This window comes from Melozone crissalis, unplaced genomic scaffold (assembly GCF_028551555.1).
Source record: "Melozone crissalis strain CALT ecotype California unplaced genomic scaffold, PUWL_Pcris_2 ptg000041l_1, whole genome shotgun sequence".
NCBI lineage: Eukaryota > Metazoa > Chordata > Aves > Passeriformes > Passerellidae > Melozone > Melozone crissalis.
Window position 1 is genome coordinate 5,614,735 of NW_026535819.1, and position 20,533 is coordinate 5,635,267.

The window sequence follows — 20,533 nt, forward strand, 5'->3', positions numbered from 1 at the left end:
GGCTCCTCCCAGGAAGTCCCAGCCGCAGATGAAGCCTTAGGAGCCGAGGAGAAAGCACAATGTGTGCCAGGGCAGCCTGGGCGGCTGTGCCAGCCTTTGCCGCCTAAAGCAGCGCGGCCCAACTCGATGTAAGTTGTTTTTTGTCCCCGCTGTCCCTCTGGCAGCTGCTTTGTCCCTCAGTGTCAGCTCCTGCTGGCGCTGCTGCGGCTGCTGCTCTAGCCCTGCACTCGCCTTGGTGCTGTGCTCCTCCTGGGGCACATCCAGGGACAGCCGTGTCCCCAAAGCCTCCCGGGTGCACCCCCGAGCTGCCAAGGGAGGGATCGAGGAGCACCGGGATGGAGGAGGCGGCTGCGACCCGCGGGCTGGAGGTGGTGAGTGACCAGTCCCCGAGGTGACCTTCCCGGCTGTCACCTCCCGAATCCTCTGCTCAGCCCAGTGCACCCTCCCAGAGTCAGCGGTGACGCGGGTGCTGCCCTCAGTCCAGCGCACAGCTCTTACACAGCTCTGTGTTTGCTGCTATCTGATAAAGCCTTTTTTACTGCCACACTTGGATTCTGTCCCCTGCAGGGTAGGTCTCCTCATTCCAGGACTCCTTTGCTTTACACCCCAAAGCAGTGTCCCCCCACATCTCAGTGTCATGCAAGCACAAGGTGGAGATTTTACAGTCATAAGCAATGTGATGCTCTGGCTTCCACTTTGTGCTGTTTTTTCCCACTTGGTGAACAGATGTGAAACCTCACTGGTCTCAGCTGGCAGCTGCTTCACCCTTTTTTTTAGAAATAACAAAAAATGCAGACACTGGGGACTCACATCCTGCATGTAAGGATGGAAAGTGCCCTTAGGAGTATTGAGAGCTTACGTGTGGGCTGGTCAGCTTCAAATATGTTTTAATTAATTTATTGGCAGATGGGTAAATTAATTCATGGCTGGTCATAATAAAGGTGGATACATCCTCCAGCCTCATTGCTTTTATCTCAAGTACCTAACAAAACATTCACTTGTTTTAGCTTAAATATTGCATGTTTAAGTAATGCTGTGGAATAGTTGAAGGGACCTGAGGTGAAGTAGCCAGAGATGAAGGTTCTGCATTTTACACACAGAAATCAATTTGTTTGGGGCCTTGAAGGAAAGATAATCACCAAAATCACTTTAGAGATAGAAGGTGTTTTATTCCTGTTAATTGGAATAAAACTTACTGGAATAAGTTTAACTTATTCTGTAACTAAACCAGAGCTGCAGCTGCTGAGATGCCAGAGATTCTCTGATGGGCCAGAAGGTGAAAGTGTTGCAGGGGAGGAAGGGCAGAGGCAGGAGTTACCTGGGCTCAGTGACACTGGATGGGGAGGATGCCCTCTCACTGTGTCCATACCACTCCCATTGGTGCAGAGGAGAGCAGGGGAAGCCTGGACTGGAAGAGAGGAGGCAGAAGGCAGAAGTCATGGTTGCCCTTGTGATCCTGATCCTGTGTGTCACTGGCACAAAGTACAGCCCCAGCACTGGGGACGTTGCAGTGATGACACAAAGCAGCTCGCTTTGCCTTTTCCCCTCTGTGGCAGAACAACCTTTGGGTCTGGGCCTGCCTGATCCCAGGTACAGGTGTGCTTTAACCCTGTGCAGCAGTTGTCTCAGCCCTGTCCTCTGTCTGGGAATTGCAGGTGTGTGCCTGCAGGAGTGAGAGAGCCGGAGCTGTGGCATGCTCAGGAGAGCGGGACCGTCCCTGCGCCACTTCTTGCTGCAGAGGAACAGCAGTGCTGGACACAGCTCGAGCTCCAGAGAGGTATGGAATGCCCAGTGGTGCTGTTCCTGCCTGGCAGCCTGCCCAGGGCAGCTCAGAGCAGACAGAGCACATCGGGAAAAGCCACTCTGGTGCAATTTCCTCTATATCTGCTTATTTCCAGGGAGCATTTAAAGGATCCTCATAAGTAAGGGGATATCCTTCATAGAGGAGTTCTGGGGTTGCTTCTTCTGATGGTCTCTACCTCAGAGAGCTTCTTGGCTTGCAAAGTACTTGGAAAATATCAGCATCCCACTCAGAGATCCCAACACGCAGAGCAAGGCAGTCACACACAGCAGAGAGTCACTGGTGGAAGATCATGGATGCCAAGTCTTCAGCACTGGCACCCAGCTCTCCTGTGTGGCTGCCAGGCAAACTGCCCCTTCTGTCTGGGGACAGAACAGGCTGAAACAGATTTGAGGGCTGCATGGTCCTGAGCCTGTGTTGCTCTCTGTGGCAGCATCACACACAGGCTGGGATAGGATGGGATGGAGGGGATATCAGAAAAAAAAACGGTATTTATTTATCTTCCTGAAGCAGACGAGGCCTTTCCTCAGAACTGGGAATTTCAAAGCTTAAGGCTCCCTCTGATCCCCATCACACTTTGTCATCTGTTAAATTCTCTGACCTGTGGCCTTCAGCAGCCCCACTTTGCAAGAACAGCTTTGGAGCTGTTAATATTTTACCTCCAGCTATCTTTTACTTCCCAAGCCATAAATCCTTCTGCTCCCACCCAAATCAATCTCAGGCACCAGGTCTTGTGACTGTAACAGCCACGAGCTTGTGCAGAAAGAGCAGAGCTGAGGGAGAGGAGAGGAGAGGAGAGGAGAGGAGAGGAGAGGCTGCCATGGATTCAGTGACTTCTGCTTGTCATTGGCTGCCTGCCTGGCACCAGGGTGGAGCAGAGTCCACCTGGTGCCCTCTGAAACACAGAGCTCCTTGGCTGGGTGTTTGCAAAGATCTCCAGTAAGGGCTGAAGCTGTATAAAAATCCAGGGACCTCAGCACAAAGTATCCTTGGGGCACAGCCCAAATTCTGGAGCAGTGCTGGAAACAGCAGAGGGGAGCAGGTAAGTCCTGTGCAGCTGAGTGCTGGGAGGAGGCTGACCCAGTGCCCCCCCACCATCCTGGCAGGGCAGAGCACAGAGCCCTGCACATCCCCTCACCTCAGCTGCTTTCACATGCCTTCCTTGTGCCAGTTCAAATGTATTATATTTGCTGTGGTGACAATGGCTTTCTGGACTCATTGCTTCAGGGCTGCCCTCCTCCTGCCCCCACGCTGGCTCTTTCTGGTGCACTGAGCATCATTTGTCTCCAGTTTCCAACCCCTTCCCTGTCTGTGCCTTTTCCCTGCACTGCTGAGTTACTGAATTCTGTCTCTGCTGCTTTTCATCATCCTCGTGATGAATTCCCCATAAAGCACATCTAACTTTCTCCCACTGTGCTTATGCAACTGGAAGGAGGGTTTTGCTTTCAGTGTTTCCTGCTGTCTTTCTTTCCACTCCCCTGAGCCATGATGTACATGGAAATTTCAAACCAGTCACAGCTTGGTACCTCAGTGTGTCTGTGCCTCACTGACCTCTGTGCTCTGCTCTCTCTTGCCTGTACCTAGTTACTGCTTGGGTTTAACATGAACTTTAAATAGAAAACTGCACATTTTGTAGGATTTAGAGCAAGCCCCCTCACAAGCACTTCATCAGGACAGAAGAGTATCTACTTCTGCTATTTCACAGAGCAGCATGGAATAAAATAGTTTGTTCTTCTAGGAAAAGGGGGTATTTCATGGCTTGTAGAGTAAGGAGGTCCTTCCATGAAGATGGAGAGGTTGTGGAAGGTAAAAGCCTGAGGTCTGGGGTCCTTGGCCTGGCTGTTGCAGCCTGGCTGAGCTTGACCCCATGACTAATCCAAACAGGGAATGAGATTTAAGGCATTGCCACCTCCCCAGTGAGTGTACAAAAGCTTCTCTTGTTCATCTATTTTCCCAATTCTTGTTGAAACTTGTAACTGAAAGCAGAAACCACTGCAACAGTTATTACTGCTCCAAGATCAGTCAGGAGCAGCCCATGAAGCAATACTAAAGCCACACCTTCTGGTGGGAAAAAACTTCCCTGGAGAGGCCACAGCCCCTCTGTGGCCTCATTTAAAAGCTTCAAACTCACTTTATTTTTCACTCTCCGCAGGCAAAAATGTCAAGGCCGTTGCAAGCTCGGAGGCTGGAGGGAATAGATAAAAATATCTGGTGAGTTAAAAGAATATCTGGTTTACCCAGGTGGTAGATGTGGTTTTAGGCATCCTAAAACCATATTGAAACCACAGCAGCCACACAGCACAGAGCAGAAGTTTCCCTCAGCTGCTTTGCACATGTTCAGGAAGCACATGAGAGCAAGTTTGTCCCAGAAGACTTTACCATGAGTCAGTGCTGTACCTGCAGCTCTCACTTCAGCATGTATCAGGTTTTTGCACCACTGGGCAGGCAGAAGCACTGCCCTCCCTCTGACCCATCCACCCAAATCTGAGCCAAGTGTTTGCTGCACACTGGCTGCAGCCTGGCACCTGCTCCAAGCTCACCCTGGGACACCACAAGCAGAGGGGCAGAGCAAGGGCTGCGGAAAATGCCATTCCCATCCTGCCAGGAACAATGTGGCATTGGGAAAGTTGTGTGCTGGAAAAAGAGATTTAAATGGTCCTTCCCCAAGGCCCTGCTGTGTCTGGGCTCGAGCTACAAACTGCCAGTGAGCTGGTGCTTGTTTGGTTTGAGATGAGCAGTGAGTTCAACCTCCTTGCCCTCTGCAGAGGCCTTCACAATGTTTAGGTGCTAAATATTGCAGAGCTGGAACTTGAAAATCTCCAAATCCCCTCCTGCTCAGTCCAGTGTGATCTGAAACACCACAGGCTTTCAGCTGTGACCACACACTGACCCCAGGAGGTGTTTCCTGGGAGAATGAATTTAAACAGTTCCCCCAGTGCAATAGTTCATCATTGAGACCAGCAGGTCTGAAGTGACCTGTGCTGGGTCCTGGATGGCTCTGCAGGAGGGACACCAACCCCACTCCTTCCAAAGGGATGCTGTGAGCAGACCCTGTGCCAGCACACTGCTCCCACCCTCTGAAAGTGCTTTTGTTTCCCTTCTCTCCAGGGTGGAGTTTGTGAAACTGGCTACCACCTACTCCAAGGTGAACCTGGGCCAAGGCTTCCCTGACTTCCCTGCACCAGAATTTCTGAGAGAGGCACTGATGAGAGCCCTCAGCGGGGGGAACCACATGCTGCACCAGTACACCCGTGCCTTTGTGAGTGACACATCTCCCTGCCAGCACCACCCCCTCAGTCCCCACCAGCCCTGGATGCTTCAAAGCTCACCAGGCAGCAATCAACAGCAAAAAACATGAGGCAAAACACACATCCAGCCTCGACCCATGCCCACTGTTCCCAGTAACTCTCTGGGATGTTTGAAGCAGCCAGGCTGGAAGATGTCATGGGGTTCTTGGCTTCCCTTCCAAGGGTTCATCCTTGGTTTAGGAATCTTCTGCAACCCAATTCCCACCCTCCTCTCACCCCACAGGGACACCCACCTCTGGTGAAGGTCCTGGCCCAGTTTTTCGAGAAGCTGCTTGGACGAGAGCTGGATCCTATGACCAATGTGATGGTGACTGTGGGGGCATACCAGGCCCTGTTCTGCTGCTTCCAGGCTTTAGTGGATGAAGGTGATGAGGTAACCCAAGATAAGGGCTTGTAGCACTGGCAGCCTTCCCCCAGGCTGGTTTTCATTGTCCTTTTCCAAAGCAAAACCAGTTTTATTATCCCCATTCTGCCATACTTGAGCTTCCAAAGGAAGAAATTACTTGCTACAGGGCACTGTCTCATTTCTGCATAAAGCAGAATAACCCTTTTTGTCCTGAGTGGTGATGTCCTTCCTGACACTCCCCACAGGCAATGCAGGTTCTCCATTACAGTAATGAGGGATTAAAATGTCCTGTCCCTCCCATTGCTCTCTGCACTCCTCAGGGAAGGTCTGAGCAGGACCAGGAGGATGCTGACATGTCCCTTTCTTCCAGGTGATAATCATTGAACCATTCTTTGACTGCTATGAGCCAATGGTGAAAATGGCTGGTGGGACACCTGTGTTTGTGCCTCTGAGACTGGTGAGTGGCTGGAGAAGGGAAGAGTCACAGCAGTCAGCAAAGAGGTGAGTGGTAAACAAGGTGCAGAGGTAGCAAACCAAACCAAGATTCCCATGTTCTCTCTAGAATCCTCCAAAAGATGGAAAATTGATGTCTAGTGCAGACTGGCAGCTGGACCCAGCTGAACTGGCTTCTAAATTCAGTGAACGGACAAAAGCCATCGTCCTGAACTCACCCAACAACCCTCTGGGCAAGGTAACACTGCTGCCCCTGCTGGGGTGCCTCAGCCTGCCCTGCACACAGGGGATGTGGGTGCTGTGGGAGCACCACATGCTGTGCTCAGTCTCCTGGTGGTTTTAAGCCTTGTCTTAAGGCTTAAAGACAACTGTTAGATCACTGCAGCAGCTCCTGCCCCTCCCTGGCATGGGAGATGGTGCCAGGACACTCACAACCTGCAGGGACAGGCAGGGGCTCAGAAACGCTCCTGCTGTGCCTCTGCTGCAGGTGTTCAGCCGCGGGGAGCTGGGGCTGATTGCAGAGCTGTGTGTGAAGCACGACGTGCTGTGCATCAGCGACGAGGTGTACGAGTGGCTGGTCTACGACGGGAAGCAGCACATCCGCATCGGTACGGGGCAGGGCCGGGCTGGGCGGGGCGGGGCCGCAGGGCAGGGAATGGGCACTGCACTCGGCCCCTGGAAATCCCAGGAGCTGCCTGCATGCACAGCTCTACTAGGCATTAATCCCCCACTGGAAGGATTTTGCTGAACTTCAGTCTCAGCCTCCAAACCAGGCCCTAAACAGAAGCTCTGACTTCAGAGCCAGAGGGGAGATCTTGAACAAAAAGCTGCTTGGCTCCAGTGAAACTGATTTTTTCCCATGCTTTGTAAAGCCACAGTTTTCTGAATGTCTCTAGTTCCCAGGAAATCCATTTCAACACCGTTTCAGCCTGTTCTTCCAGTTGGAGGAACATGCCATCACCTTGATGCAGGGTGATGGTGCTTGGCATCTCTGAGTGCCCCTGGGGCTGGGTACATGCCTGTGAAAATGCTTAATTAAAAGGAGATGCTCTTGAGAAACCTGGCTGCCTGCTTGGGATGTGTTTTGAGGCTCATCCAGGTGAAAGAGGTGCAGTGAACACTAAAGATCACCGTGGATTATGGTGACAGAGGGCTCAGCCCGGAGGAGCATGCTGAGCTCTGCCATTCTCTCCTTCCATTGCCAGCCAGCCTGCAGGGGATGTGGGAGCGCACGGTGATCATTGGGAGTGCTGGGAAGACCTTCAGTGCCACAGGATGGAAGGTGAATATCCCATGTGGCACCTCCTTGTGTCCCCAGCCCTGTCCCTTTGCCACAGCACAGCGCTGGGGACACTGCCCACGCTCAGCTTTGAGCCTCAGGGTCAAAGTACCAGAGGTGCTCCATGAAATTTCTGTCTGTAACATACAATGAAACCAGCACAGGCACAGAAAGGGGAGCCTGAGCAGGCAGCCAGACTCACCATCTTCCTCCTCCTCTCCTGGCTGCAGGTGGGCTGGGTTGTGGGCCCTGACAGGCTGCTGCAGCACCTCCGTACTGTGCACCAGAACTCCGTGTACCACTGTGCCACCATTGCCCAGGTAAGGCAGCTCCCTGAGCCTGGCCCTGCAATGCCCAAGCCCTCAGAGCAGGGGTAAGAGATGGTCCTCTTGCCCACAGCTGACCTGAAAGGCACACACAAGTGATTTGTGGTGCTCTGGAGAGGCTCCTTCCTCTCTCGCTACTGTTGTTCAGTGTCTGGGAGAAAGGGGAGAATCCAGCCTGCCTGGGGTATATTCCTTATCTTGCATTGACAAATCTAAGGGGCAGTTCAGAGGGGCTGAAGGCAGAGAGCTCCCTAATAACCTGTGAATTGCAGGAACTTCAGTTCCCAAGGAAGCCCTGACCATATTCCTCTGGGCTCTGGCCCCTCTCTCCTTACAGGAGGCCGTGGCTCAGGGTTTCCAGAGGGAGCTCATGCTCTATGGAAAACCAGAGAGCTACTTTGTCCAGCTGCCCAAGGAGCTGCAGCAGAAGAGAGACTGGCTGGTTCAGAGCCTGGATGGGGTGGGAATGAAACCCATCATCCCAGAGGGCACCTACTACCTGGTGGCAGACATCTCCCCGTTCAGTGAGTCATCTGCAGTCCTGCCCAGGTGGGCTGGGTGTGGGGCGTGGTGCTGCTGCCAGGGACAGGAACCTGCATAAACCATCATCAGAGCAGGGATGGGCTGCCTGTTCCTCATCCCAGCTGCAAGGATGTGGGCTTGGGACTCAGCTGAGGCACCTGGCAGCTGCCCCAGCCTCTGTCCTGCTGTGCTTCTCCTGCAGAATCTGATGTCCCCGATGTCCCCAACTCAGATGAGCCCTACGACTCCAGATTTGCAAAGTGGATGGTCAAGAACAAGGTAAAAGGGTGTGGCCCTTCCTGCTGCCTTTTCCCTGGGTGGGTTTGTGCCCCTCCAAGCTCAGGGCTGGGGCACAGCCCCAGAGCAGCACCCTCAGCTCTGTGTGCTCCCTCTGCCCAGGGCCTTGCTGCCATCCCGCTCTCCGCTTTCTACAGCGAGGCCCACAAGAACAACTACACCAATTTCATCCGGTTCTGCTTTGCAAAGGTGAGATGTGGACAGCACTGAGGAAGGCAAGGTTGGGAGCAATAATCAGAGCTGGTTTAATGAGAGAAATGCCAAGAAGAAATGCAGGATGGGCCGGGCAGTGGAGCCCCACCATGGCATCCCAGCTGGAGCAACCTCTCCTGCAGACACATGAGCTGAGCTGGGGGCAGCAGATGTGCCAGGGCCATCCTAAACTTTGTTCTATCAGCATCCTACATCTCTTGGCCAAGGAAGGGACTCTCTAGGTGCCCCTTTAGCTGTGCCTGTCTCAGACTGAACCTGCAATGCTTCAGAATGAGAACAGGATTTTTGTATCAACAATGGCTGCAGTGAGGGGGAATAGGATTTGGCTGGGAGCCACTGACCAAATCTGTGGTATTTTTTAGGAGGAAGCTACACTGAAGGCAGCAAGTGACATATTGCAAAAATGGAAACAGGAGAAAGCCAGCTCCTGAATACACTGAGAGAGCCAGGCTCTCCTTGGTCCTTATCTGCCCCAACTGCTCTTCTTCTTCACTTGTCTACAAACTTTGGTATGTTCTTACTTCAGTGCTTTCAACAACATTTTCTGACAGACAAATGGTTAAGTTTTTCCAGGCCCAGGGCCTGGAGGACATTTTCAGTCACTGTGAAATTATTTCAAGAAGTGAGACTTTGTGTGCACCGACAGCATTTGACATTTCTTACATGTGAAAACTTTGCTAATCAGTTCTGGGATGCATCCAGCAACACACAGGGTGAGGATGGCTCCTGAGCTCTTTCTCATCACCAAATGCTGAAAAAGTGTTTCAGGACTTACCTTTAAGGCTGTGCTGGAGGGTTAGTGTGGCTTGTCTTGCTTCACATCCCCACTCAGGGCAGCATTTCCACTGGCACTCACATTCCCACAGGATTAGACAGCATCACCAGCCATCAGTAAGGTGACTCCCATGATCCTGATTATTACAAATCCAGTGAAATGACATTTCCCATCATAAAGTATTTTCCCACAATTTTTTTCTGTCCATCTCTGGGGAAAATGACCACACAATTGCTTTCCCCTCAGGAAACAGGCTTTCAGCAGTAGCCTGGCTATTGTCAAACCTTCCAAATTACTCCTGGCACTTTCTCAGGGCTGGGCAGCATCATCCAGGCTGCAGAGCAAAACCTTTTCTGGCCTTTGACAAGTGCACACAGGGGAGGATGGGCCCAATGGCTTTGGCTGCTCCTACTGCTGGTGGCCACCACAACCTCCCACCCAGTGAGCTGGTGGGGTAACATGAGCAATTCTGGAGAGGAAATTCTTACATCAGAGTCGATTTCAGCCTGGATAAGAGTGTAAAACATCATCATCAACCACCTGGGAGTTGTGTGCAGCAGACTGTGCAATGAATGTTTGTAGCAGTTAAATTATTAAAGTGGAATTACTGCAATCATGGAAGAGTGTCTCTGTAATGCCTGCAGGGCTGGTGGAGCTCTCCTTGAGAGCTGCCTCATCTGTGCTGGCTCCTGTGATGGTTGCTGCTTGTCCCACTCAGGCTGGTGGGGAGAGCTCTGCAGGTTTTCTGTGTTGGGCTGCAGCTGGTGATGCCAGTCCCCTTGGAGCAGAGCTGCACAGGCCAGCAGGAGGGAGGGAGGGAGGGAGGGAGGGAAGGAGGCAAAGAGCCACCTGCCCCTTCCTGGTGTCCCCTCTCACCTGTGTGCTCAGCCTGGGTGGGTGAGGGTGCTGCTGAAAGCCCTTTTGCACCTATGTAAGTACCAAACATGGGGAGAGTTGCAACAGAGAAAGAACCGTGCAATTAGATTGTTGATATGGAGATTAATTACAACACCTCCACATGCGTGGGCCCTTATCTAGGCCATGACACAACCTGCAAAGGGCAGGGTGCATCTATGTATCGCCCAGAACACAGGCAGGGCTTGTACAAAGACTGGCAGACACGAGTACGCGGATTTTACACACACAACCACGCAGGAATTGTGATGTTCCGAGGCGCCCGGGGCTGTGCCCGGGGTCACCCATCCTCCCGCGGAACGCGCCCGACCCTGCTTAGCTCCGCTGCCGCGCGGGCCGCTCAAACACCAACCACGTGACCTCAGGCTCCTCCCCGCTGTGGGCGGAGCCTGCGCCCTCCGGCCAATCAGCAGCGCGGAGGCGCGGCCGGCAGCGCGGGGAAGATGGCGGACACGGAGAGCGGCGTGGGGAAGCGGCCTCGGGGCGCGCAGGTGGGCGCTGAGGGGGGCCCGGGTCCAGCCCGCGCCCTGAGGGGAGCCCGTGGCGCTCCCCGGGTCGGGCTCTGAGGGGAGCCCGGCGGTAACGCGTGCTGTCCCCCGTAGGTTGAGGACAGGAAAGTGGACTGGCGACGCTGGAAGCAGGAGAGTAAGGAAGGCCCGGTATCGCGGGGGCTGGGGCCGCTCGGAGCGGTCACGGCGCGGTGTTTAACGCCAGGCGCTGTTCTCCGTCCCAGGGAAAGCAGAGACGAAGAAATGGAAGGAGATTAAACTGCTGAAGAAACTGGACAAACAGCGGATGCGAGAGCTGGCAGAACAAGAAGCCCAGACGCAGGAGGAGCAGAAGGAAGACAGAGGTGATGCTGCTGTGACCCAATGGGGAGACCTGGGTGGAAGGTGCTAGAAAACCTGGCTGTTAAAAGGCAGTCGGTGTTAGCTATGGATAGGAAAGGTGTTACTTCACAGATCCGGTGTGGATCAGTCCACATGCCCAAGCAGGCATGAGCACTGTGCAGCAACCACTGCAGCAGAGATCCTTCTGAAGAGAAAACCAGTGATTAATCTAAGGAACAGAAGTTGCTTTTCCCCCAGCACACAAAGCAGCAGATGTGATGCTCTCTCGTGTCTCTGCTCCCCAGGGCGGCCGCACACGCTGAGCGTGGCCCTGCCCGGCTCCATCCTGAACAACGCGCAGTCCCCGGCGCTGCGCTCGTACCTGGCCGGACAGATCGCCCGCGCCTGCGCCATCTTCTGCGTGGACGAGATCGTGGTGTTCGACGAGCACGGAGAGGACGTCAAGTAAGGCAAACACTGAAGGAGAGCATGCTTGGATTAGGTTTCAGGAAAGAGTTCCTCCCTGTGAGGGTGGTGAGGGCCTCACACAGCTTTCCCAGAGAAGATGTGGTTGCACTGTCCCTGGAAGTGTCCAAGGCCAGCTTGGATGGGGCTTGGAGCAAACTGGGATAATTGAAGGTGTCCCTGCTCATAAAAAATAATCTTGTTCCACCTCCTGTCAAGTTCCCTTGCAACCCAGGCCATTCTGTGATTCTCTGAAGGAAGAGCCATCTTGTTCTGCATGATATTTCCTCTCAGCTTTCTGTTCCTTCACTCTTCTGTTAAGCTGAGGCCTGGAAGGAACTGCATGTACCTCTCCCCAGTGCCAGGATTACAGGGACCACTATACTCCAGGGAAAAAGATACTGACTGAACTGCCCTGGCAGCTCAGATCATTTATCCCAACATGGGGTTGACAAAGCTACAGGAGGCCCAGCCCTTAAACCTTGCTGTGGAGGGACAGGACATCTGTCAATACATCTTCCTGACATCCTGACACATCACATTTATACATAAAGATCAAAATACAAAACTGAAAAAGGTATTTGGCTTGGAGAGTTCCAAGGATGATTTGTTACAGATTGTCTCTGGAGCAGCCCTTTTACAAATGTTAGAGGGGAGGGATGTGCTGCTGTTGTCAGATTAAGAAGCAAGGCTTGGTGTTCTGGAGATCTGACCAATCTCATGCTGAGTTAACAAGCTGCTTGCTTTCACTTTCAGGAGCGTGGAGGGGGATTTTGAAGGAATTGGGACGAAAGGCAAGGCTTGTGTGCAGCTGGCTCGGATCCTGCAGTACTTGGAGTGCCCTCAGTAAGTTTGCTTTTCTCTATACTCAGCTCCTTTGAGTCAGAACAGGGCCAGAACTGAGATCCAGATGCCATAAACATACCTTTTCACATTTCACCTTTCTCTGATGACAGGTACTTGAGGAAATCCTTCTTTCCAAAACACGAGGACCTGCAGTTTGCAGGTAAATGCAGTTGTCTCTCCTTCCTGAGCTCTGGCTCCTTGTGTGTGGGACAGCCAGGACTTTTCCCCATTCAGCACTGGACCTGAGAGGGAAGGAGCAGGGCAGCACCTGCCCCTACACCTGTGTTTTCCCCCAGCACCTCTTTGCTCTGTGCTGTTCCAGGGCTGCTCAACCCCCTGGACAGCCCCCACCACATGCGGATAGACGAGGACTCGGAGTACCGGGAGGGCGTCGTGCTGGACCGGCCCACCAAGCCAGGCAGAGGCTCCTTTGTCAACTGTGGGATGAGGAAGGTGTGTCTGTTACCCACAGATGCCAAAACAGCTTCCCTTGCTTCTCTGGCAGATTTGCAGCAGGCAGGGTGGGCGCTGCTGGGTTTCTGAAGGCTGCAATGGGCTGGTGGGGGGGTCTAGGGCAGTTGGTGTCTTGTTCCTTCTGACTTGGCAACGTTTGTGGCTTCCCAAGCCCCAGCAGGCCCCAGGCATTCCAGCAGATCATTGCTTTACTGCTGCAGCTGAACCTTTGAGTAGCAAAATAAACTTCAGACTGATGAGCAAGCCCTGAGCCACACACAGAGCTCCTCATCTCAGCTCCATGCCAGAACAGACCCCCACTTCCTCAAAAGATTCCTTTCCTTCCTTCCCCACCTTCCCCAGTCCTTCCAGAATGTCTGGTGCTGATGGTGACTGTCACTGCAGGAGGTGCAGATTGACAAACAGTTGAACCCTGGTCTGCGAGTCACCGTGCGCCTGAAGGAGCCCCAGAATCCAGGTAATCCATGGCTCCAGGAACAGCTGTAAACTTCAGTCCTGCAGGAGCTGCTCCTTCTGCATGACAGGTTTGAAGGTACCCAACAGTTCTGCATGTTCCCTTCACTCCATACACAAATTTAATAACACTCTTACCATGCCTGCCTTAATAACTGGAAAGAACTGTCAGCTCTTCTTGGACAGTAAACAGCCCCAACACACTCACAGGCTTTCCAGAACTCACCAGATTTCCAGAATACTTTTTCACATTGGAAAACGTGGAAAAGTGGAAAAAGAGAAGGTGATGGCTGTGGCTGGTCAAATCCCACCAGATCACAGGGGCTGTTAAACCTCTTTGCTTTCTTTCAGAGGCCAAAGTGAGGAAAGGCACCGTGGTGTCCTCGCAGCACCCCCGGGCAGTCTCAGGCTTGTACTGGGGCTACAGCGTCCGCCTGGCCTCCTGCCTGAGTGAGTATCCACAGAGATTCCCTGCCTGGGTGTCCACACCAGTCCCAGGCCTACTGGCTTCACACATCTTTCCTAGAAATCTGCACATTACATGTGCAGCCAGCAGCAATGTGGCAGTCAGATTTTAGGGCTGAAACAAGACATGAACCACCTAGTCACCCTCCAGGACTCTGCTCTGTAACTTCCACTCACTGTTGCTCCAATGGCAAGAGATGAGTTGATGCCCCTCTCTATTTCCGTGATAACTACATCCCACTCATTTCACATCAGAGCCAGCAATCAAATTTGAGCTCAAGAGCCCTGGAAAATTCTTTTTGTATCTTCTGGTTGATTGGACCTTGTAGGAAGACTGTAAGCTGTTAGGAGGTGGTTCCTGGCACCTGTCTTGAGCTTTGAGTGTGAAAAGGATGTGGGAGACTCTTGCAGCAAGGGAATTATATGGGAAAGAGGAGTCATTCTGTCTCCAGCTGCACTTCAGGCACTGAAAGCAACTCCTGCTCCCACCACTCAACCATGGAGTGTTTCAGCCTGTCCAGAAGGCACATGGGTGAGGACATGGCAGCAGTAATCCCAAACTCTCTTTTCCAGGTGCTGTCTTTTCCGAGTGCCCATTCAAGGAAGGTTATGATCTCTCCATTGGCACCTCAGAGCGGGGCAGCTCCGTGGACCAGGTCACTCTGCCCTCCTTCAGGTTTGTCCTGCCTGCTTGGACCCACTCAGAACTCCCAGTGAGGCTGGTGCAGGCAGCAGAGCAGGGGAAATACCTCAGAACAAGGCCAATTCTTTTCCTCTTTCTCTGCAGTTGGTAGCAGGGACTGTCACACTGGCCAGGTGCTGTGTGGCTCTGGTGGGGAGGCAGCTGCAGTGGCCACCATCAGCAACAGCCACAGCTCCCTGCTTCAGCAGCACACAGGAGCCTGGATGCAGACCTGGACAGTCTGTCCTCTCACCCTGTCCTTGTGCTCTCCCCAGGCATGCCCTTGTTGTATTTGGAGGCCTTGAGGGCTTGGAAGCTGGGGTTGATGTGGACCCAAACCTGGAGGTCACCGACCCAAGCGTCTTGTTTGACTTCTACCTGAACACGTGTCCCAGCCAAGGCAGCAGAACCATCCGGACTGAGGTAGGGCTGGGGGTGCTGGGTGTGCCCAGGGCAGTGCTGGGTGTCTGCCTGGGCAGTGCCACATGGCCCAGCTGTGCTCTGACTGCCTTGGCTCTGCTGCAGGAAGCGCTGCTGATCTCTCTGTCTGCACTGAGACCACACATTGAGGAGGCTGTGAAGACACCCAAAGACACCTGAGGGAAGGGAAACCACTGACCTTGCCCTTGGGGAGGCAGCTCTTCAAATGTGGGGTGCTGGGCAGGTCACTCCAGGAGCCTGGAGAGACCAAGGCACAGTGTGACTGGAGCTGGCAGCGCTGCCCAGCTGTGCAGACCCAGGGACCCAGCACTGGAGCTGTAACACCTCAGCCCTGGAAGGGCAAAGGTGACCAAGATCAAATAGAGACTCCTTTGGATACAGTGGTCTTATGGGTGAGACAATGGTCTCACCCATAAGCATTTGCAGGCTCATGTTAAAGCCACAGGTATATATGTGTGTGTGTATATATATATATCTCACCCAGTCCAACTGCCCTTTTTTCTTTATATAGACTCCCTCTAGAATGTTCTCCTGTCTCTTATTGGTGCTGGTTTATTGCAGTGCCCTGCCCCTGTTGCCTCATTGGTTCCCCAGTTGGCTGCCCCTCCTCTACACCATTTGTACTCAGTTCCCATTGGCCCTTAACCCGCGGATCCATCCCTTTCTCCCTTTATAAACCCCATGTCCTCAGCCCTCTTTGGTCTCTGTCCCTGGACTCTCTACATTGCAATAAACTGTGTTTGGAGCTCCACACAAAGAGCTGTGTCTCACCTTGTTCATCAGCAGTTTAAGCAAGCTCTGGGCTGTAGGAGTGCAAGTGGCTCACAGAGCCTGGTTCTGGACACACCACAACACCCAGCCAGGCATTCACTGCTCTGGGAGCTCAGGTCTGTGCCCTCCTGCCTCTCGGGTCCAGCCAAGGGCTGGGTGCTGCTTCCCAGCAGCTGGCACAAGCCTGGCAGCAGACTGGTCTCAGCAACTTGGACATCAGGGTGGGAATAAAGCTGTGTGGAACTTCAACTGCTGTGGAATCCAGGTGTGTGCCTTCATTCCAGACAGTGCCTCTGCAGTGATGTGGCCTTCAGACTGAAACAAAGTCAGAACTGATGCCAAGAAGCTGTTCCTGCCTCAGCCTGATTTCCCCCAGCCCCCCTTCAAGGCTTCATCTTTCCCAAGAGCAGGAAGGGCTGCAGCTTCAATTGAGCCTCAGCACTAAAACACATAATCTCATTACAGTCTGCCTCTGTCTGTGATGCCTTAAGCTCTGCCTACAGTGAGCTCAGACAGGAAAGCAGCTGGAAAAGTTGGCTCCATCCTCTCCTCCTCCTGCTGAGATATTCAGAGCTTTGGTGAGAGCAGATAAGAAACAATATCATGGGTGTTCAAAACTTTACTGCTAAAACCATCTTCTGAAAGAAAACAATTGTACAGTTCTTTGGCCTGAGGAAGGCAGGAACTTCTCCTCTCCTCCCTTGCCACCCACCTTGCTCCCCTGCTAAACAGCAACAGCTGACTTCCCTTTGTGCCTGAGTGAGCCTCACACAACTCCAAGGCAGCAGTGGATTAGGAGCAAATCCTAGAGAGCAACTTCAGTGTCAGGTGCCCCTGAGCCTCCTGCAGGACCACTCTGGAGCCCTGCTGTGTGTCTGTGTTTCAGTCAGACACAAGGGCAACAGTGGAGAGAAGCACAGGTTTGAATCTGAATTCCCACATTTACAACTGCACAAGGAATTCTGCAGGTGATTGCCAGTCCCTTGCCAGGGGTTACCTGTACTTGTTCTAGTCAGGGGTCACTGCTTTCCAGCTGTGATGGCTTTCAAGTTACTTGTTCTCCTGAGGATGTTTGGGACAAAGAGGAGCCCCGAGGCTCTCTCAATGCTCTCAATGGGAACCAGGAACCGTTCCAGGGGGATTTTATCATCCACAGGGCTGTTGGGCATCACGTAGGAGCGCAACTCAATCTCCCCACTCTCCTTTTCCAAGATGAGCACCTTGAAGAAGTGGGTGGGGACAGCCACGTTGTTCTTCCCAATCACCTGGTACTTCACGTACATCTTCCCATCGGCCTCCATCCTGCACCAAGAGCAACATCCCAGGTTAGCTCTGGTGTGGTGTCACTCCACCCCCTCAATCCTCCAACACCTCCTAAGACCCCACCCACAGCAGGCAGCAGCTCTGCCTCTGCCACAGGGCTGTAAAACAGAGCTGGGGCAGAGGCCATGTGACATAGTGAGGGTGAGCTGAGCATTGGGGCCGCTCCCAAATCCCCTCCCTGCTGGTTTTAACAGCCTTTCCAAGCTACTTCCTGCTGCTGAAGAGATCTCAACATGAGACAGCTGCTCTTTCGTGCTATGTGGAGATCTTTGAAAATAAAATCATGTCCTTAAGTAGAGAAGCAGTTCATGACATTGAACCTGAAAGCTTTATTCTGCAGGGATGGGGTCTGCAGTCTAATCTGGTAATCAGCTAATCTACTAAATTGTTAAGGACTGCCAACCAGAACAAACTGGTTATACTGCAGCTCAACAATCACGCTTGACTCATTAAATAATGATCTTGATGAGAAATACATAAACTAATCCTAAACCTAATCAGGTACCTTCCCACAGAACCTCTGTGCACAGCTGGTCTCACCTACTGAGGGCCCTTAGTAGATCCCTCCTGGTCCCTCAGCCTGTTTTCCTTTGCCAGCACAATGCATCTTTTGGGTGCCAGTCCAGCTCAGCCCTTGTGTTTACCTGGGCAGGAACAGGGGTCCTGTGCAGACGTAGACATTCCTGTTGTTTTTTGCCAAGCTCCTGCAGTACTTCTCAAGGTTATTCCAGGCATTCTGGTTTAAATGAGGATTCTAGAAACACAACCAGTAGTCAGTTACTGTTTAGAATAACACATCTCACAGAGCCCCAAGCACTTTCCATACCAGATCTCGGCTATCACCTGTGCTTTGGGAGCAGTGATGGCCTGGTTTGCACACCCAGGACAGGACCCACTGCCTAAGGCTGCAAGTTTTAGCAAGTGAGCATCTAATTGTTTAATTCTGCTCCTGAGAGGAGCTGCACTGAACGGGCTTGAGAGGCACACACAGGCAGGTGCATTTGCAGGATCCCTGCTGTTAAATCTATCAGGAAATCGGCACCTCCGAGTGCCTCTGGCCCCTCTCTGCCTGAACTGCAGCAGGCACAAACACAGCGGCTCTCCCGGGGGTTTCCCGCAGGGAGCAGCGCCTGCCCTGAGCGCGGGCCGTACCTGCGGGGCGATGTTGCTCAGGTAGAACGTGTCCCTCATGGCCTTCTGGCTCCACCGGTGGTTGGCGGCGGCCGCCAGGTGCCCGCGGTCGAAGCCGCTGCCGCGGTAGTCGGCGTTGGTGGCGCGGTGATATTCGTGCACCGAGTCGTCCTCCTGGAAGTCGCAGGCGGCGCGGTCGGAAGCACCGCTGAGCGTGTCCCGGTTGAGCTGCTCGATGACCCAGAGCGCGCTGCGGCTCCGCGGGTCGTAGCACAGCACGTAGGACTCGCGGCTCCGCAGCTGCGCCAGCCCGGGCAGCCCGTACTTGCTCAGCTCGGTGCGCACCGAGCCCGGCGGCGCGGGCAGGCTGGCCGCCGCCACGGCGGGCAGCACGGGCAGGCGGGCCAGCAGCCCCTCGGCCGCATCGCCCCGCTCCCGGTGCTCCCGATGTTCCCGGCGCTCCCAGCGGCCGAGGGCCGCCCCCAGCCCCGCGCCCACCGCCAGCGGCAGCACCCACCGGGCCCGCAGCATGGCCGCTACCCCGCGCGGCCGGCCCCGCCTTAAACGGGCCGCGGCCCAGCCCCGGGCGGCCGCGCTGTGCCAGGGACATCGCCGCTTTAAGGGGGAGCGCGCACCGCGACCCCGGGGCCGCTGTCCTGAGGAACGGCCCCGGGCCCGGAGAGCGGCCGGGGACACCGGGGACACCGGGGACAACGATACCGTGGACACCGGGGACACCGGCACACGGACATCGGGGACACCAGCACAACGATACCGGGGACACCGGGGACACCGGCACCGGGGACAAGGACACCCTTGCCCACCGCCACCCACAGCGCTCGCAGGAGCGGTGGCACCCGTGCCGCGTTTTCCTGGGGAAGGCAAAGCAAACCCACGGCGGAAAGGAGAAGGCGCAGGAGGGGCCGGGCTGGCTCCCCAGGGCTCTCTTTCTGTCACACCTGCGGCCCCAATCCGAGTCACACCGACAGGAGAGGTTTGCACAGACATCCGTTTAGTTAAAGGAAACCTTACAAAAATAGTGTTTGGAAAAAAGAAGCGTAAAAGAAGGAGTTTTAGAGTGATGAAATGTTCACTACACCATTTTCTGGCAGTTCTTCACAAATAAAGTGGAAAAACATAAGTTTAACAGATAACATAAGTGTTATCTGTTCCTTTCTTTGGGGAAAGGGCATTTTAGAAGATTGCTACAAACAGCTAAAACAAAGTCACTGACATTCCCTAAGGAAAACCAGCCTCTGATTCCCAAACACCCCAGGCTCCCCCAAAACAACTTCTGGCCTTCACTCTGTTCAATGCCAAAGTGTGAATAATTCTAGGTGGAGTCACAAAATTCAAACTCAAAATCAGTCTCCCCAGTGACCACCACCAGCAGCCAGATCTACCTCAATGGCAAAGCCACCAAGTTCTACAAAGCTTGAACTCTAGTGAGGTGCAGGTAGAACAGACCTCTCCTTCCCAGGGAAAACTCATCTCTTCCACATCCAGGAGTGTCCTGATTTCCCTCCCAGCTGAAGGTGATTTCCCTTTCCCCGTCTGGCAGTAGTCCTGCCTGTGAGGAACACATGGTAGGATCTATTTAAACATCCTCTGTGAGATAATGGGTCCCCAAGGCACCCCAGAGTAACACCTCCCACCCCAAAGATCAGCTCTTTCAGCAGGTCAGCACTGTAAGAAACCAGAAGCAGAAACATCTCAAGGCTGGAACAGGCGTTACTTGACCACACAAGTAAGGAAACATCAGTTAAGTATTGTCTCACTTCAAAAACAACAAAAATAAATCACCAAAAACCTGTGAGGAATGAAGCCAAGGGCAACGTGAGGAGATTTAAAAGCTGGTAAAAGGTTAAGACTTTCTTTAGTCCCCCCAGAAAATCTGCTTTTGCTCTTAAAGAAAGGAGAAAGTCCTGGAATAAAGAAATAGATGTGCCAAGACAATGAAAAGTACCACTCCTTTCAACAGCAGGACAGTTCAACCACACAGGAAGGAAATAAGCAGAATATAAAACAGCTTTTTATGTATGGAACAGCCTGTCTGGACGTTTCAAAGTCGTTGCAAGCTCTCCCCACAGAACTCAATAGGTTTGGCAGCCATAGTTTGGATAAGGCTACAGAATTTATCCCAGAGATCCTTTCCAGCAGCCAAATCTCTCATTGCATCCCTTTAAACCACTGCAAACTCCTTCCAAAAGCACCCACTGTCACCCCCTGAAGCAAGGTGACACAACACAAGCCTTTGGAAGGGAGAAAGCACCACACCTGTGCTGCCACCTCCCCTGTACCCTCCCCAGTGGGATGTCACCCCCTGGGCCCAAAATAATGCTGAAAACATGCACAAGTTGATTTCCAAGTCATACTTTCATCCTGATTTGCCTGCTGCCTCCTCAGGTTACTTTAAG

At 53.2% G+C, this 20,533-nt stretch overlaps 3 protein-coding genes across 3 annotated transcripts; 2 read left to right on the plus strand and 1 right to left on the minus strand.

The window, feature by feature from the left end:
• Positions 1-41: 41 nt before the first annotated feature.
• On the plus strand, positions 42-9,231 carry KYAT1 (kynurenine aminotransferase 1). The gene is made up of 14 exons (XM_054284381.1): positions 42-128; positions 1,656-1,777; positions 3,954-4,012; positions 4,910-5,060; positions 5,333-5,482; positions 5,826-5,912; positions 6,018-6,146; positions 6,396-6,516; positions 7,114-7,190; positions 7,418-7,507; positions 7,851-8,037; positions 8,238-8,314; positions 8,435-8,521; positions 8,908-9,231. Exons 2-14 carry the CDS (start codon positions 1,694-1,696, stop codon positions 8,974-8,976), a joined length of 1,368 nt encoding a protein of 455 aa, XP_054140356.1. The 5' UTR covers positions 42-128; positions 1,656-1,693; the 3' UTR covers positions 8,977-9,231.
• A 1,429-nt stretch (positions 9,232-10,660) lies between these two features.
• SPOUT1 (SPOUT domain containing methyltransferase 1) lies at positions 10,661-15,330 on the plus strand. The gene is made up of 12 exons (XM_054284382.1): positions 10,661-10,726; positions 10,838-10,880; positions 10,969-11,088; positions 11,371-11,530; positions 12,287-12,376; positions 12,487-12,536; positions 12,699-12,829; positions 13,235-13,307; positions 13,655-13,753; positions 14,342-14,444; positions 14,726-14,873; positions 14,976-15,330. The coding sequence occupies exons 1-12, from the start codon at positions 10,679-10,681 to the stop codon at positions 15,048-15,050; spliced, it is 1,140 nt and encodes a 379-aa protein (XP_054140357.1). The 5' UTR covers positions 10,661-10,678; the 3' UTR covers positions 15,051-15,330.
• A 1,232-nt stretch (positions 15,331-16,562) lies between these two features.
• ENDOG (endonuclease G) lies at positions 16,563-19,253 on the minus strand. The gene is given in 5 exon segments (XM_054284216.1): positions 16,563-16,964; positions 17,630-17,739; positions 18,138-18,817; positions 18,892-19,063; positions 19,065-19,253. Coding segments are annotated over 5 exon segments (1,305 nt in total). The 5' UTR covers positions 19,125-19,253; the 3' UTR covers positions 16,563-16,681.
• Between the last annotated feature and the right edge of the window lie 1,280 nt (positions 19,254-20,533).

Coding starts and splice junctions, on each gene's coding strand:
- SPOUT1 (XM_054284382.1), top strand. CDS start 10,679: ATGGCGGACACGGAGAGCGGCGTGGGGAAGCGGCCTCGGGGCGCGCAG. Junction 10,881..10,968: donor GCGACGCTGGAAGCAGGAGA/GTAAGGAAGGCC, acceptor TCTCCGTCCCAG/GGAAAGCAGAGACGAAGAAA. Junction 14,874..14,975: donor GCAGAACCATCCGGACTGAG/GTAGGGCTGGGG, acceptor GCTCTGCTGCAG/GAAGCGCTGCTGATCTCTCT.
- KYAT1 (XM_054284381.1), top strand. CDS start 1,694: ATGCTCAGGAGAGCGGGACCGTCCCTGCGCCACTTCTTGCTGCAGAGG. Junction 5,061..5,332: donor ACCAGTACACCCGTGCCTTT/GTGAGTGACACA, acceptor CTCACCCCACAG/GGACACCCACCTCTGGTGAA. Junction 7,191..7,417: donor TCAGTGCCACAGGATGGAAG/GTGAATATCCCA, acceptor TCCTGGCTGCAG/GTGGGCTGGGTTGTGGGCCC.